Source organism: Salmo salar, chromosome 05 (genome assembly GCF_965601325.2).
Source record: "Salmo salar chromosome 05, fSalSal1, whole genome shotgun sequence".
NCBI classification, from domain to species: Eukaryota; Metazoa; Chordata; class Actinopteri; order Salmoniformes; family Salmonidae; genus Salmo; species Salmo salar.
Genome location: NC_138295.1, coordinates 21101580 through 21118861, shown reverse-complemented (window position 1 = coordinate 21118861; position 17282 = coordinate 21101580). Strand labels below are relative to the sequence as shown.

General features: G+C 40.4%; 1 protein-coding gene across 3 annotated transcripts in view; it reads right to left on the bottom strand.

The window, feature by feature from the left end:
* Positions 1-12190, bottom strand: part of rab28 (RAB28, member RAS oncogene family) — a 53990-nt gene extending 41800 nt beyond the window's left edge. For 2 of the 3 annotated variants that reach the window (XM_045717976.2, XM_045717975.2), the window contains exon 1: positions 11966-12190. In XM_045717976.2, coding sequence (XP_045573932.1) covers positions 11966-12040 — 75 coding nt within the window. In that variant the 5' untranslated portion in view covers positions 12041-12190. Of the gene's footprint in view, positions 1-7959; positions 8171-11965 lie in introns of those variants that run through there. The other variant, XM_045717977.2, reaches the window with a different exon arrangement.
* Between the last annotated feature and the right edge of the window lie 5092 nt (positions 12191-17282).

Below are 17282 nucleotides of genomic sequence, written 5' to 3'. Positions count from 1 at the left end.
AGGAGAGAGAGAGAGAAAGAGGTAGGAGAGAGAGAGAGAGAGGGAAAGAGGTAGGAGAGAGAGAGAGAGAGGTAAAGAGGTAGGAGAGAGAGAGGGAAAGAGGTAGGAGGAGAGAGAGAGGGAAAGAGGTAGGAGAGAGAGAGAGAGAGGGAAAGAGGTAGGAGAGAGAGAGGGAAAGAGGTAGGAGAGAGAGAGGGAAAGAGGTAGGAGAGAGAGAGGGAAAGAGGTAGGAGAGAGAGAGGGAAAGAGGTAGGAGAGAGAGAGGGAAAGAGGTAGGAGAGAGAGAGGGAAAGAGGTAGGAGAGAGAGAGAGAGAGGGAAAGAGGTAGGAGAGAGAGAGAGAGGGAAAGAGGTAGGAGAGAGAGAGAGAGGGAAAGAGGTAGGAGAGAGAGAGGGAAAGAGGTAGGAGAGAGAGAGAGAGAGGGAAAGAGGTAGGAGAGAGAGAGAGAGAGGGAAAGAGGTAGGAGAGAGAGAGAGAGAGGGAAAGAGGTAGGAGAGAGAGAGAGAGGGAAAGAGGTAGGAGAGAGAGAGAGGGAAAGAGGTAGGAGAGAGGGAAAGAGGTAGGAGAGAGGGAAAGAGGTAGGAGAGAGAGAGAGAGAGGGAAAGAGGTAGGAGAGAGAGAGGGAAAGAGGTAGGAGAGAGAGAGATAGCAAGTCACAGTATGTCCATGATGTGACATCACTAATATTTAATGTGAGCTTAGTTAGGGTGCTTTCCTGTCGACAAAGGATCCTTCCATTTCTACCATATGCTGACAAGTAGCAATACATATCTTAGATTTAGGATAGTTTATTAATTCCTACTCTGCATGTATGCTATGCTATTTCAACAACACAAATATGTCGAGTTAAAAGTCCTTTAGCTTCTGTAATGTCACGTGACGCCTGATGAAACTGGGAGTATCCATATTTTTGACAGCTCCTACCTCAGGTGGTGGACAAGCCTTCACACATCTCCCCTACATTTTTCTGAATGGACAACCGCATGTGAAAATACCCCGCAAGATGCCGTCCAAGAAAAACTGATCCGATTGCAATTTGCTGAGCAAATTGACATTAATAAGGGGGGAAACAGCATTCAAGATGTCAGTCACTGGTGCCTATTCAAAATAGGGGTATGGGTCCTGTTTTCTGCCCAAAACAGACAAGCAGGTAAGTCATGGAGACAGTGATGAACTGACACCTGGCAGCAGTGTGAGGGGGGGTTATTAATGTAGCGTTTCTACTGAAAACTAAGCTGTGTGTGTTCTCTGTCCGCCTGAAGAACTTCTCAGACTGGGAACATTCATTTTTCTCGTTGAGCCTACATAGGGTAACTGCTCCATTTGTTTTCTTTCTCTCAGAGGGGGAAAAATGACTTTCAAGAGACTAGTGAAGCCGAAAAACCCTTCAAATCACTGCAACACATTCACACAATAATTTGAGGATTCAGAGATGCACTGAAGAAGAAAAATTGCAGCATTGTCATGACAACCTCTTTGCCTTGCTGCCACCTGTCTGTGCTGTAGAAAATATATTTTCGGGGGGCGGCAGGTAGCCTAATGGTTAGAGCGTTGGACTTGTAACTGAAAGGTTGCAAGATCGAATCCCTGAGCTGACAAGGTACAAATTTGTCATTCTGCCCCTGAACAAGGCAGTTAACCCACTGTTCCTAGGCCGTCATCGAAAATAAGAATGTGTTTAACTGACTTGCCTGGTTAAATAAAAGTTATTTTTTAAAAACATTTTATTGGTACATTTACCTGCATTATGATCATGCAGGCAAAGCAGTCTCATACAAAACACTTGTCCATAATAAACCTGAACATTTGCATGTAGGCTTTTCTGCAAAGTAGGCTATAGCGCCTAGGTCTGGAAAATATTGGCCTAGCCTATATCTACCAGGAAGAGAATGAACGAAAGACTGAAATAGTTTTAGGTGAGGTTAATACAAGTTTCTATTTTTTTGTGTGTGTCCAGAATGGTGACTGGTTTTATTACTGGCCTCAGTGCTGACAGAAAGCAAGTAACCTAACAATGATCCAGACACCGTGTGAACATTTAATCACTGCAGAACTCTCCAGCCTCTTCCCACTAAACTTCTACCACAGTTGGTTATACTCTAAACGTAATAGAAGAGCATAGGCGTGAACTGAAAGCTTCTCATTAAGAAAACAATAAACGCATGTAGAGGGTTTTTAACAAGAATAACAGCATATGAGTCTTAAAGATGTGTGCAATCTGGAGCGAGGTCAATACTATTTCTGAGGTCTGAGACTTGTCCCCTGCTGGTTCATATGAATGAATCGGTCATGACTGCAAAGCAACAACGGTCATGTTAATGCGCTGCTTCTGCAGCAGGGAGTCAACTGAGAAAACAACTTTAACTCCTGAATATAGCATATGGCAAGGAGAGGGTTCACTTAAAAAAATGTAGGCTACACTTTTTCCTCTACTCAACCACAAGCTGATTTTGAGATTCTAGACACTATTTTATCTACATTGAATAGTATACCTGAGTGAGCCAATAGACCTAGGACTATATAATTGCCCTGTAACCTAGACCTACAATATGAATTATGTGAGAACAGGTTTAAAAATGTAGACAGGTGTGTGCCTTTCCAAATCATGTCCAATCAAATGTATTTACCACAGATGGACTCCAAGTTGTTGAAACATCAAGGATGATCAATGGAAACAGGATGCACCTGAGCTCAATTTCGAGTCCCATAGCAAAGGGTCTGAATAATTATGTAAATAAGGCATATTTTTATATATCTCTCACATACATTTGCAAAACTTTCTAAAAACCTGTTTTCCCTTTGTCATTATGGGGTATTGTGTGTAGATTTAATCGATTTTAGAACAAGGCTGAAACGTAACAAAATGTGGAAAAAGTGAAGAGGTCTGAATACTTTCCGAATGCACTGTATCTAGGCTGCTAGGCTACCATGTACTAGGCAATACAGCAACTACATTTATTGTGTAGTCCACACACACCTGTGTGGCTTACCTGTAATCACTGGCTAACATAGTAAAATTAGACAACCAGAGTACCATGGTCCAAAAGTTGACAAAAAATCCCTCCAACAACACATGCAACCTGGATTAAGGGTCAGGAACGATTAATAGGTTTACAAGACTGGATTCATGCCAGATATAAATCCACTATGCCATCTTTGAAACAACTTATAGATCTGTTACACAGTAACAGTACTTTGATCATCTTGGCAATCTCCCTCTGAACAAATGAAGACTGGAGCATATAGTGTACAAACCATTACGAACGACACCGAGTTTTATTTCATAGCTTTTTTCATTATTGGACATAAGACTGTAAAAGTCACCAGGAAATCAGCTCAGTGATTATACATTTAGGAAATCTGTTCCCACGTATTCCCACACTTAAATAGAGAGACATACAGTGCATTTGGGAAAGCATTAAAGACCCCTTCGCTTTTTCCACATTTTGCTATGTTATTCTAAAAAAATATACATATAGTTTTTTAATTCATCAATCTACACACAATACCCCATACTGACAAAGCGAAAACAGGTTTTTAGAAATTGTGTGAAAAATGTATGAAAAATAACAGAAATACCTTATTTAAGTATTCAGACCCTTTGCAAAGAGACTCGTAATTGATTGGAGTCCACCTGTGGTAAATTCAATTGATTGGACATGATTTGGAAAGGAACACACCTGTCTATACAAAGGTCCCACAGTTGACAGTGCATGGCAGAGTAAAAACCAAGCCATAAGGTCGAAGGAATTGTCCGTAGAGCTCCCAGACAGGATCGTGTCGAGGTACAGATCTGGGGAAGGGTACCAAAACATTTCTGCAGCATTGAAGGTCCCCAAGAACACAGTGGCCTCCATCATTCTTAAATGGAAGAAGTTTGGAAACACCAAGACTCTTCCTAGAGCTGGCCGCACAGCCAAACTGAGCAATCAGGGGAGAAGGGTCTTGGTCAGGGAGGTGACCAAGAACCTGATGGTCAATCTGACAGAGTTCTTCTGTGGAGATGGGTCAAGCATCTCTACAGCACTCCACCAATCTGGCCTTTATGGTAGAGTGGCCAGACGGAAGCCACTCCTCAGTAAAAGTCACATGACAGCCCGCTTGGAGTTTGCGAAAAGGCACCCGAAGACACTCAGACCATGAGAAACAAGATTCTCTGGTCTGATGAAACCAAGATTGAAACCTTTGGCCTGAATGCTAAGTGTCACGTCTGGAGGAAATCTGGGATCATCCCTACGGTAAAGCATGGTGGTGGCAGCATCATGCTGTGGGGATTATTTTCAGCGGCAGGGACTGGGAGACTAGTCAGGAAAGAGGGAAAGATAAAACGGAGCAAAGTACAGAGAGATCCTTGATGACAACCTGCTCCAGAGTGGTCAGGACCTCAGACTGGGGCAACGGTTCACCTTCCAACAGGACAACGACCCTAACCACACAGCCAGGACAATGCAGGTGTGGCTTCGGGAAAAGTCTCTGAATGTCCTTGAATGGCCCCGCCAGAGCCCAGACTCGAACCCGATCAAACATCTTTGGAGAGACTTGAAAATAGCTGTGCAGCAACATTCCCCATCCAACTTGACAGATCTTGAGAGGATCTGCAGAGAAGAATGGGAGAAACTCTCGAAATACAGGTGTGCCAAGGTTGTAGCGTTATACCAAAGAAGACTCGAGGCTGTAATCACTGCAAAAGGTGCTTCAACAAAGTACTGAGTAAAGGGTCAAAATACTTACGTACAGTTGAAGTCGGAAGTTTACATGCACCTTAGTTTTTCACAATTCCTGACATTTAATCCTAGTAAAAATTCCCTGTTTTAGGTCAGTTAGGATCCCCAGTTTATTTTAAGAATGTGAAATGTCAGAATAATAGTAGAGAGAATGATTGATTTAGCTTTTATTTCTTACATCACATTCCCAGTGGGTCAGAAGTTTACATACACTCAATTAGTATTTGGTAGCATTGCCTTTAAATTGTTTAACTTGGGTCAAACAAGTCAGGTCGCCTTCCACAAGCTTCCCACAATAAGTTGGGTGAATTTTGGCCCATTACTCCTGACAGAGCTGGTGTAACTGAGTCTGGTTTGTAGGCCTCCTTGCTTGCACACACTTTTTCAGTTCTGCCCACACATTTTCTATAGGATTGAGGTCAGGGCGTTGTGATGGCCACTCCAATACCTTGACTTTGTTGTCCTTGAGCCATTTTGCCACAACTTTGGAAGTATGCTTGGGGTCATTGTCCATTTGGAAGACCCATTTGCGACCAAGCTTTAACATCCTGACTGATGTCTTGAGATATTGCATCAATATATCCACATAATTTTCCTTCCTCAGTATGCCATCTATTTTGTGAAGTGCACCAGTCCCTCCTGCAGCCGCGCAACATGATGCTGCCACCCCCACGCTTCACGGTTGGGATGGTGTTCTTCAGCTTGCAAGCCTCCCCCTTTTTCCTCCAAACATAACGATGGTCATTATGGCCAAACAGTTCTATTTTTGTTTCATCAGACCATTTCTCCAAAAAGTGCGATCTTTGTCCCCATGTGTGGTTGGTTGCAAACCGTAGTCTGGCTTTTTTATGGCGGTTTTGGAGCAGTAGCTTCTTCCTTGCTGAGTGGCCTTTCAGGTTATGTTGATATAGGACTCGTTTTACTGTGGATATAGATACTTTTGTACCCGTTACCTCCAGTATCTTCACAAGGTCCTTTGCTGTTGTTCTGGGATTGATTTGCACTTTTCGCAACAAAGTACGTTCATCTCTAGGAGACAGAACGCGTCTCCTTCCTGAGCGGTATGACGGCTGCGTGGTGTTTATACTTGCGTACTATTGTTTGTACAGATGAAAGTGGTACCTTCAGGCGTTTGGAAATTGGTCCCAAGGATGAACCAGACTTGTGGAGGTCTACATTTTTTCCCCTGAGGTCTTTCTTTAGATTTTCCTATGTCAAGCAAAGAGGCACTGAGTTTGAAGGTAGGCCTTGAAATACATCCACAGGTACACCTCAAATTGACTCAAATTATGGAAATTAGCCTATCAGAAGCTTCTAAAGCCATGACATCATTTTCTGGAATTTTCCAAGCTGTTTAAAGGCACAGTCAACTTAGTATATGTAAACTTCTGACCCACTGGAATTGTGATACAGTGAATTATAAGTGAAATAATCTGTCAGTAAACAATTGTTGGAAAAATTACTTGTGTCATGCACAAAGTAGATGTCCTAACCGACTTGCCAAAACTTTAGTTTGTTAACAAGAAATTTGTGGAGTGGTAGAAAAACGAGTTTTAGTTACTCCTACCTAAGTGTATGTAAACTTCTGACTTCAACTGTAAATGTGATATTTCCGGTTTTTGTATTTGTAATAAATTTGCTAAAATTTAAAAAACTGTTTTTGCTTTGTCATGATGGGGTATTGTGTGTTGATTGATGAGGAGAAAAAAAACTATTTAACCCATTTTAGAATAATGCTCTAATGCAACAAAAATGTTGAAAAGTCAAGGGGTCTGAATACTTTACGAATGCACTGTATGTTATCGTATCCCAATGTAATCAAGGGTTGAAATTATCCTGTTTTTGCCAAATACTATATCTGTTTGGGATTCTTGCAGTGAATTTGCAGTGAACAAATTATTTATGACAGTAGCTAGGTTTCCATCAAAATGACAACAGCTTTTCATGTGAATATTCTAAAATCTGCATAATAACAATGTATCATGTGATGGGCTAATATGTTGGATAGATGTCAAAAAGCTTAGAGAAGACAAATGCAAAAAGTGTCCCACTTTACAGTACCAGTCAAAAGTTTGGACACACCTACTCATTCATGGGTTTTTCTTCATTTTTACTATTTTCTGCATTGTAGAATAATAGTGAAGATATCAAAACTATGAAATAACACTAAAAAAAGTGTTAAACAAATCAAAACATATTTAGATTCTTCAAAGTAGCCACCCTTTGCCTTGATGACTCAACATTCCATGACATACACTAAGGCATTGTTGGCAGAATAGATGGATGCGGTTCACAACATGATTAATATAATTCACCAATACATTTCTTGGTAGTCCAAAAACTATTGCTATCAGTTTGTAAATCACAGCTGGACTGGTACATTGTTTGCTGCCTGCATTTGGGATGCACTATTTCAATTCCAATGACTCAATATTTTGGACAAAACCGGACGAATGTAACTACGGCTGGGAATGTCAATACAATCCAACTAGCAAGGGCAATGATCACAACAGTTACAACGTGGCAAATAGGCTAGCATATCTATTTATATAGTAAGCTAAAAACACGGAGCCTAATGTTAGCTACTTAGCGAGCTAAGAGGATGTCATGTAATGTTATTGGAGGAGTGGGTGACTGACTTTTCCCCCTCATATCGTTTTTCGGTGGCTATACACAGCTAAAGTCGCAGGTGTTATTTAATTAGCTTGCAAGAACTTGAACTACTGTTATCCAGTTAGCATATATCTTGTGTTTGCAAATTCACGATTTCAGAGCACTCTCGACTGAGTGCCATAACGCTGAAAAACTGATGATTTTACGAACGCGCAACACCCACCAGATATGACCGGTGTTAGTAAACGTAAACAAAAAAATTATAATAGTAGCGAACACTTTAGATAACGTGTAAACACCCTAACCAGTTCTGCTACGGCGAGTAAAATTGTAAGACTGATGAGTGCTCTCATTTGTGTCTGGAAGTACCTAGCTAGCAAACTAGCCACATTTAGCCAGTTAGCTTGGGTGCTTGGTTAGGACAAATATGAATGCATTGGCAGGCAAGCTGCAGATGGACGAGTAGGCTACATTCCCCATTGTTTAACAGTGCAATTTTGATGAGCAACTAGCTGAAGAAGTTTGAATGTGTTTACCTAAATGTTCTTTGTTAGATTTTAGTTCATCTTGCTCTGGCTAGCATTAGTTGTTGATGTGAATAACTGAGGGAGAGAGAGCCTACCATTTTCATGGTTGTTTGATCAACAGGTCTGTAAAGTTCCAAAATGTAAGAGGACTCCCGTGGTATTTACATATTTGCAGAAATCCATTCAGGTGTATTTTGTGGCTTTTGGCGAATGCGTTCTAATGATCTAAAGTCGTGCTGTTGCAACTGCCTGTAAACACACAGTCCTGTTCAAAGTGAATGATGGCAGGCCTGTGTGACAAATGGCTTCTTTGCATAAAAACCTACTGTAGCTCTGATTGGCTATGGCACAACGGTCTGTGTAGACTCCGGTCAACTGTGGCTCAGTTGGTAGAGCATGGTGTTTGCAACGCCAGGGTCGTGGGTTCGATTCCCACGGGGGACCAGTACGGGGGAAAATGTATGCATTCACCACTGTAAGTCGCTCTGGATAAGAGCGTCTGCTAAATGACTAAAATGTAAAATATCAATATTTGCGCATAATGGGGTTTCCACCACCATTTCTCGCATTATTAAATTGACCCACAATAAAAGATCCCAAAATGGCTAGCGTATTTTCTTTTGTCAACAATTGGAAAGTCTACCAACCAATGTGGTACCTTACTGAGGTACCTTACAGATGTGTGGGGTACAGAGAAGAGGTAGTCATTCAAAAATTGTTAAAAACTATTGCAAACTTATTGTGTGACTTGTTAAGTACATTTTTACTCCTGAATGTATTTAGGCTTATTGACTTAAAACATTTCAGCATTTCATTTTTTATAAATCTGTTGGGTTTTTTTAATCGAAAAACATAATTCCACAATGACATTATGGGGTATTGTGTGTAGTCCAGTGATGCAAAATCTAAATTTAATCAATTTTAAATACAGGCTGTAACACAACAAAATGTGGAACAAGTCAAGGGGGGTGAATAATTTCTGAAGGCACTATAATTGGGGAACTCTGGCCTATAGTTTCTATCAGAGCAAAATAATATCCTGAACTCATCAGCCCTAAATGTGACAGATTAGGGTGATACTTCTGTCTCCTTCCTGATGTTCTTCAACCATGGACCTAATCACTGTGGCCCAACCTGGTCTCAGAGCATTTCGGATTAGTAAATCTGAGACACTCCATTGAGTATGATATGTTAAGCTTCGCATGGTATTTTTAAACTGTGGATGCCATCATCCATTTCATATACACTGCTCAAAAAAATAAAGGGAACACTTAAACAACACAATGTAACTACAAGTCAATCACACTTCTGTGAAATCAAACTGTCCACTTAGGAAGCAACACTGATTGACAATAAAGTTCACATGCTGTTGTGCAAATGGAATAGACAACAGGTGGAAATTATAGGCAATTAGCAAGACACCACCAATAAAGGAGTGGTTCTGCAGGTGGGGACCACAGACCACTTCTCAGTTCCTATGCTTCCTGGCTGATGTTTTGGTCACTTTTGAATGCTGGCGGTGCTGTCACTCTAGTGGTAGCATGAGACGGAGTCTACAACCCACACAAGTGGCTCAGGTAGTGCAGCTCATCCAGGATGGCACATCAATGCGAGCTGTGGCAAGAAGGTTTGCTGTGTCTGTCAGCGTAGTGTCCAGAGCATGGAGGCGCTACCAGGAGACAGGCCAGTACATCAGTAGACATGGAGGAGGCCGTAGAAGAGCAACAACCCAGCAGCAGGACCGCTCCCTCCGCCTTTGTGCAAGGAGGAGCAGGAGAAGCACTGCCAGAGACCTGCAAAATGACCTCCAGCAGGCCACAAATGTGCATGTGTCTGCTCAAACGGTCAGAAACAGACTCCATGAGGGTGGTATGAGGGCCCGACGTCCACAGGTGGGGGTTGTGCTTACAGCCCAACACCGTGCAGGACGTTTGGCATTTGCCAGAGAACACCAAGATTGGCAAATTCGCCACTGGCGCCCTGTGCTCTTCACAGATGAAAGCAGGTTCACACTGAGCACGTGACAGACGTGACAGAGTCTGGAGACGCCGTGGAGAACGTTCTGCTGCCTGCAACATCCTCCAGCATGACCGGTTTGGCGGTGGGTCAGTCATGGTGTGGGGTGGCATTTCTTTGGGGGCCTGTGCTCGCCAGAGGTAGCCTGACTGCCATTAGGTACCGAGATGAGATCCTCAGACCCCTTGTAAGACCATATGCTGGTGCGGTTGGCCCTGGGTTCCTCCTAATGCAAGACAATGCTAGACCTCATGTGACTGGAGTGTGTCAGCAGTTCCTGCAAGAGGAAGGCATTGATGCTATGGACTGGCCCGCCCGTTCCCCAAACCTAAATGAATCCAATTGAGCACATCTGGGACATCATGTCTCGCTCCATCCACCAACGCCACGTTGCACCACAGACTGTCTAGGAGTTGGCGGATGCTTTAGTCCAGGTCTGGGAGGAGATCCCTCAGGAGACCATCCGCCACATCAGGAGCATGCCCAGGCATTGTAGGGAGGTCATAAAGGCACGTGGACGCCACACACACTACTGAGCCTCATTTTGACTTGTTTTAAGGACATTACATCAAAGTTGGATCAGCCTGTAGTGTGGTTTTCCACTCTAATTTTGAGTGTGACTCTAAATCCAGACCTCAGTGGGTTGATAAATTGGATTTCCATTGATTATTTGTGTGATTTTGTTGTCAGCACATTCAACTAAGTATTTAATAAGATTATTTCTTTCATTCAGATCTAGGATGTGTTGTGTAAGTGTTCCCTTTATTTTTTTGAGCAGTATATTATGTTATGAGTTACAATTCGTACAATATGTTACAAATTTGCTAAATGTATATGTTATGAACTCAAAATTGTTGTGGCTAATGGCTAATGTTAGATAGGCTAGGGGTTAAGGTTAAAGGGTTAATGTTAGGGGGGGGGTAACGGTTAAGGTTGGCTAACATGCTAAGTAGTTACAAAGTAGCTCAAAGGTAGTAGGTAGTTGAAAAGTTGCTAATTAGCTAAAACTGTCCGTGATGAGATTTGAACAGGCAACGTTTGGGTTACTAGCCGTTCTCATTATACACCTACGCCCACCCAACACATTTAGCCTTAAGTAACCTTCTGTCTTATTAGGCTGGACAATAGAACGAGTCAAAATTCACACAAGGCTGAAAAATGGCAACAGAATGTTGGCTAAGCTAGAACACTAGCGCGAACCCATAGCAAATGAATAGAAACAAACATTTGGAGTAACACTTAGAATTCCATTTCGCCTAAATGGCACAAAAAAATGTATTTTTATTTTACCACTACACTGTGTTCTTAGGATGAAACTGAAAAATAACTTGTGTAGATAGTAAACATCCAACATCTATTTCTGGTCTAGCGATCGATGACAGCAGAGTAAGCTGCCTAACCTTATGTAATTAGAAAGAGGAGAATATGCTGATTCGCAATCCAAATATACGCATTGCGAGATATTTGGCAAAATATACCAGCATGCCTCTCCATTTACATTTACTATGTTGCGTCTGGTCTATGAGACCAGGTTGTGTGGCCGGGAAACATGTTATGCACCGCAGGCGTAATTGTCCTTTCTGTTGACACTGACTGTTGGGAAGATAATTCAGAGGACAGTAGCTAGCTCTCATCATAGACAATGACTAGACTTTGTTCCATGTCGTTAGTTAGCTCCACAGGAACACAAACTAATGCTATTAACATCACTCTGGCCCCTGTTGTGAAAAATTAAGACGGTAACTAACCAACTAAATTAGCAGCATTGGCTATAGTTAGCTATGCTAAAACAAAAACACTGCCTGTTTGACAAACCTCGGTGGTTTGGTTCATGGTTCTACCTGTCTGAAGAGCTAACGTTAGCTAGCAGCTAACAAGCATAGGTAAAACGTTGGTCTTGCACACGCAGCTACGCAGGACAATTCTGTAAGATACTTCTGAGCTAAAGTTATCTACTGCACAGTAATTTACCCAATTGCCCCCGTGACATAGCTATGTTGCTAGCTATTCAGCTAACGTAACTCAAAATAATAAGTCTAGCTGCTAACTACCGTTAGCTAGCTAACTAATCTAAAAATCCCTCACCTTCCCCGATGCGCCGTCTCCGATGACTACAATTTTAAGTTGCTTATCTTGACTGTCCTCTTCTGAGTCCGACATATTGAAATATATTGCAATGAAGATAGTATTGTACTGAAAATGTAGCTACTGCTATTCACAGTAATATAGTCAAAGCTTTTAAATATAGCTAGCTTGCTAATCAGTTAGCTAAAATAGACCCAGCACCAGGCAACCAGACGCCATTTTTCACCAGCCACTGATGCCAGGCATGTTCCATTTATGTTTTGTAAGCCTGTTATTTACAAACCCTTTATCGGCCAACTGAAATACTTGTACATTAAGGACACATTTGATGTTACAACTTTTATGTAAAAAAATATCATCCAAGAGTAGCAAATAAAGAAGGTTAAAATGTTCATTGAATAAAACTGCTTTACAATGGACCAGTCCAAGGACCTGAACACTCAACAGTGACCATAGAGTAAGCGTCCTTGTTTCTATGGTAATCAAGGTCAAAGACTGAGAGGCATTCTTCCCAGATAAATAAATGTAGAATTTAAAAGTATTGACCATTCCATAAATAATACTTTACTCCCCCCACATGATGTAGCATAAATTGCATAAAATAACTGCATGAACTAAAGTATGTAGCTATACACCTTCAAAAACGTTCCACATCTAGACTAGCCTAGCCTATTCATCATGATGGTCCATAAAAAAATATTCAAATTCCCAGGTAGCCCGAGGCCCTAATGGATTTTAGGTTCAGTAGACCTGAATTGTGTTCATATGGGATTGCTGCTACTCAATCATAGTGATCCATTCGGACGTGGTTTAAATGATAATTTTCCTAATCCCATGTGGCTCCGTTGCTGGACCATGGTGCTTGCAACACCAGGGTTCTGGGTTCGATTCCCACAGGCGACCAATAAGAAACAAATATAGACGTACTAGGCTACTGTAAGTCACTCTTTATGAGCATCTACTAAATGAATAAAATGTTACACCAATTAATGCTGTCACTGTCTCCATGTCGGGAGCACATTCATCATTGTCGTTTGCAGAGGAGTATGAAATTTAATATATGGAAAACCCACAGGTCATTTTCATTTTAGATTTAGGAATGAACGTGAGAAAATGCATGTAGCTGTTACTTTGCAAAAGCATATTGTATTCGGCCTAGATAGCCTATATCTTCAAATGAATATGTTGCTTTTCATTGATGTTAAATGTAGGTTAATGGTCCATTAAAAATAGTTATAAATGTATTCATTTCAAATTTCACCGTTTTCAAGATGGCGTCAGTTTAATTTAGTCTGTTATAAGGGATGTTATGTGGTCACCGGGGCCCACCAGCAGGTAACCCAGAGGAATTTGCACCTGGAGCGGTTTGAGCCCGGTGGCAGTGACTGTCAGGTCAATATTGGCCCATCAACGTGGTAAGTGAGGGTGCCAAGATAGATATAAGAGTATTGTGAAGGTATATGCGTGAAAGACCCTAAACTGGACATAGAAAGGCACATGCACGCACACACAAAGCATGCACTGTATAGGTTATTGAACATAATAATGTGTTATGCGAAAATTACTTTGATATTGTTGTTACTGTATAGTGAAACAAAATAGACTCCAGTACAGATGCTACCTAAATTGGTTGATTGATTTCAAAGGAAATTGTTGCGCTACATGATAGCGGGCAGTTATGAAATCTAAGAAAATATTCTTGCCAATATCTTGCACATGTTCTTCAATTATGGGTACCATCAGAACCCTCATAAATATCTGGAGTGGAAGAATGGAAGAATGGAAAATTAATTTTCATAATACAAAAAGTACTATTTTTCAGCAACATAAAGGTATTCTGAACCAGCAGCATGCCAGGTGATGCCTTAAATATGAATCTTCAGTGAAAATCCAAGGCAGTGGTTTAATGGCACGGAAAAGGGCACATATTCAGTCGAGAGAGGACACCGATTCACTAAACAGGTATGGCTCAGATTCATCCAAAAACAACAATAACACGATTTCATTTTCTCCCGTCTCACGTTGGTTGTTTGGAAATGCAGAGGAAAAGTAGAGATTCATTTGAGGACACATGGGCAAATAGATATGGTCATGTGGTATAGTAATGACATTTGTTACAATATTAATGTTTATATAGAATAGCTACATCTGCTTGTTGGAAGGACTAGTCACTAGAGGTCATCCCTAATCATTATTATATATCCCTAATAACATAATAATGCATAATACAGCATGTGTATGGGTTATGATTAGGTTTTCCTTCTCTTAGGTGAGTACGTATATTAATCAATAAAGCAATAACTTTTTTGAATATGTGTGAACAAAACCAAATGTGAGAATCAATCTTCAGGCTACGCATAATGTTAGACTACATAGGTCCTATTTAATGCATTATTTGTTAATACGTGTGAATATATTTTCGCATTGTGTGGTACAACCTACAGCCTTCACTAGTAAATGTTTAGGTAGGTTGGTAAAGTTTATTTTGATACATTTATAACACAAAAATGTCAAACACCTTATAATGATATTCATTTGGTTGCCTAAATCTTTAATTTGAATCAGCATAATAGCCTCGGTCGCGAATTGCAGCATGGGTCAGGCTAGCGGTAAATTATTTGATGTGCTATTTTACAATAGCCAACTATCAAATACCTATTTCCTTTGTTTTATGTAGGCTATAGGCCAGCTCAGTACTATAAAATAGTATACATTTCCAAATTATGCTGCTTCAGTATTTGCCAAATACAAATGTACAATATTTAGCTTGTTTATGCAGTAGGCTAAACAATAACATACATGTTATAGGCTAGGCTATAACTTTTGATATTTTAAATGATATCTTTCTTGAACGTTACATTTGTATCCATTCGGAATCGAATCTCTGAAAATATATAGACAGACATCGAACGCTATAGGTTTTAGACCGTTCAAAGACCGTTATATTCCAATACCCAAGAGTAGTCAGACTAGACTATGCTTAGTACCTTTTTACTTATTATTATAATTTTTGATGCACAAGACCAATCCACGTATAGATTCAGTTTTGTCTCGCAACTAATATTGCAACATCATTTTTCAACCACCATGTCCACGAGCCCTAATCTATACATCCCCAAGTCGATATGGACGCGTGACATTCTGTCGTCTACCCTCTCCAGCCCTTGTTGTGACTGGGAGGGACACATTGGATCAGTAGCTTAAAGCTGATGTAGGGCCATTGTATAGGTTCACTAGCGGTTTTGGGGGAGGGCAGTACCCCTGTGACAACAATTTTGGACCCCCTTGTTGCCCCCCCCCCAAATTTGGAGTATGAAATAATTTTTACATAACACATTTTTGCTATCGTTCTTTTTTACATCCATTATTAGACAGAAAATGCAAATTAATTGTTGAATGATTATGAACATGGTATTTTGCCTGATAATGCCTGCAATGCAGTGAAGAAAACCATATGACAACAATAACGTCTAATGTAACTGGCCCCTCTAACAGTACAACTGGCCCCAGCTTGGCCCCCCCAGTTGAAATGGTCTAGAACCGCCACTGTATAGGTTATCACAGTTCAGAAGTTGTGTGAAATTCTTTATCGTGCAGTTTACCTGCGCTCTATCGAAGTTGTCAAACCTAGTTGCTTCTGTTTTTTGTCATTTCATTTTTCAGATTATCACTAGCAATAGAAAATGTATCTTGCATTTTCTCGATCAATATGGTTTAATGTTACTTAAACCATTATTGAAATAGACTAGAATGTAAGCGCTTGCTTGGCCTTCAACACTAGTCAAGCCGTTTGGAAATAGGCCTACTCGTTTGATATTAGGCTACATTTGACAAACGAAATATTTAAACTACTGTATAGGCTGGACAGTCACTTTTATCATTATAAATGTTCTTAAATGATATATTAGTATACTATTTACTTTGATGCGATACATGCCTCCTTCTCCATGATTTACTTATTTATTTATCGTAGGACCTTTGTTTGGGTTTAATGTATGCAAGTATTACCCGAGATAGCCTACTCCACGAGATCTGAAAATCGATCAAAATGTAATTAACATTTTATGATATATATATATATATATATATATATATAAGTCTATAGCCTATATGCACCGATAGATTTTGCCATACATATGGGAACATATGGCCTACCTACCATATGTGGCAGCTTATATACATCACCGCGAAGACCTTGATGGTTTAAATGGTGGAGGTCAAAATGTACCATTTAGTATGAAATGGAGCAAGGACACCTGCTGGGTATTTTACATTTTCGTTACATATTTTCTTTAGGGCTGTTATTATTTCGATTGAACTTTTTGTAATTTTTTTGCATTCTATTTTTATCGTGATTGATTGCATTGTCTGAAAGCGGTCAAAATATACCGAAAGCATCCAAAATACACAATGTATACAGCTAAAAGCAACAAATCCATGTCAAAACAAGTTGATGTTGAGGTTACAGAAAGTGTGCTTTATCAATTTACTTAATTTTGCTAACCGTTATCTTGGACAAAATCAAAACGTCAAAATTCTTGTAATGCTTTTTGTATATATAAAATCTTAAATCTCAATTTGAGCAAATTCTGAATTTGAGATTAATCGTGTAATCACAGCAAATTCTAAAATTAACTCGATATTAGTTTTTTTAATCGTTTCACAGCCCACGTTCTCTTATTTGAAATGTATGCAGTTTTGTCCTTGAGCTGTTCTTGTCTGTCAATGTTCTGTATGTCATGTTTTATGTTTTGTGTGGACCCCAGGAAGAGAGCTGCTGCATGAGCAACAGCTAGTGTGGATGCTAATAAATAAATAAATCATCATAGCTGTACTTTTCTCTCGGTGTTTGAAGCAGAGAAATAATTCTGCATATTATCAAAATCCATAATTGCACCATGTCTACATGTTCATTTTTGCCTTTCTCCACAAATTCATCCAAATGCAGTCTCCGGATGTGACTACTCAATAAATTATTTTATTTTGAAATGTGTGGTTTTACAAGGTCAGCCATAGTAGTGCGGTGCCCATGGAGGAAATTAGGGTTGAGTGCTATGTTCAAGGGCACATCGACAGATTTTTCACCTTGTCAGCTCGGGTATTCGAACCGGCGACCTTTCGGCTACTGGCCGCTATGCTACCTGCCGCCCTAATAATGATGTCTCGTCGGTTATTTTCCTTTTGACAAGGTACACACAAATAGGCTGCGGATGGTATATACACTTCGTGTGAACGCATTATGAAAAAATGAAGAAGAAAAAATGTATCCCACCCGCAGCGCAATAGCCTCTTTACATGACTAAATATCGAGGTTGTG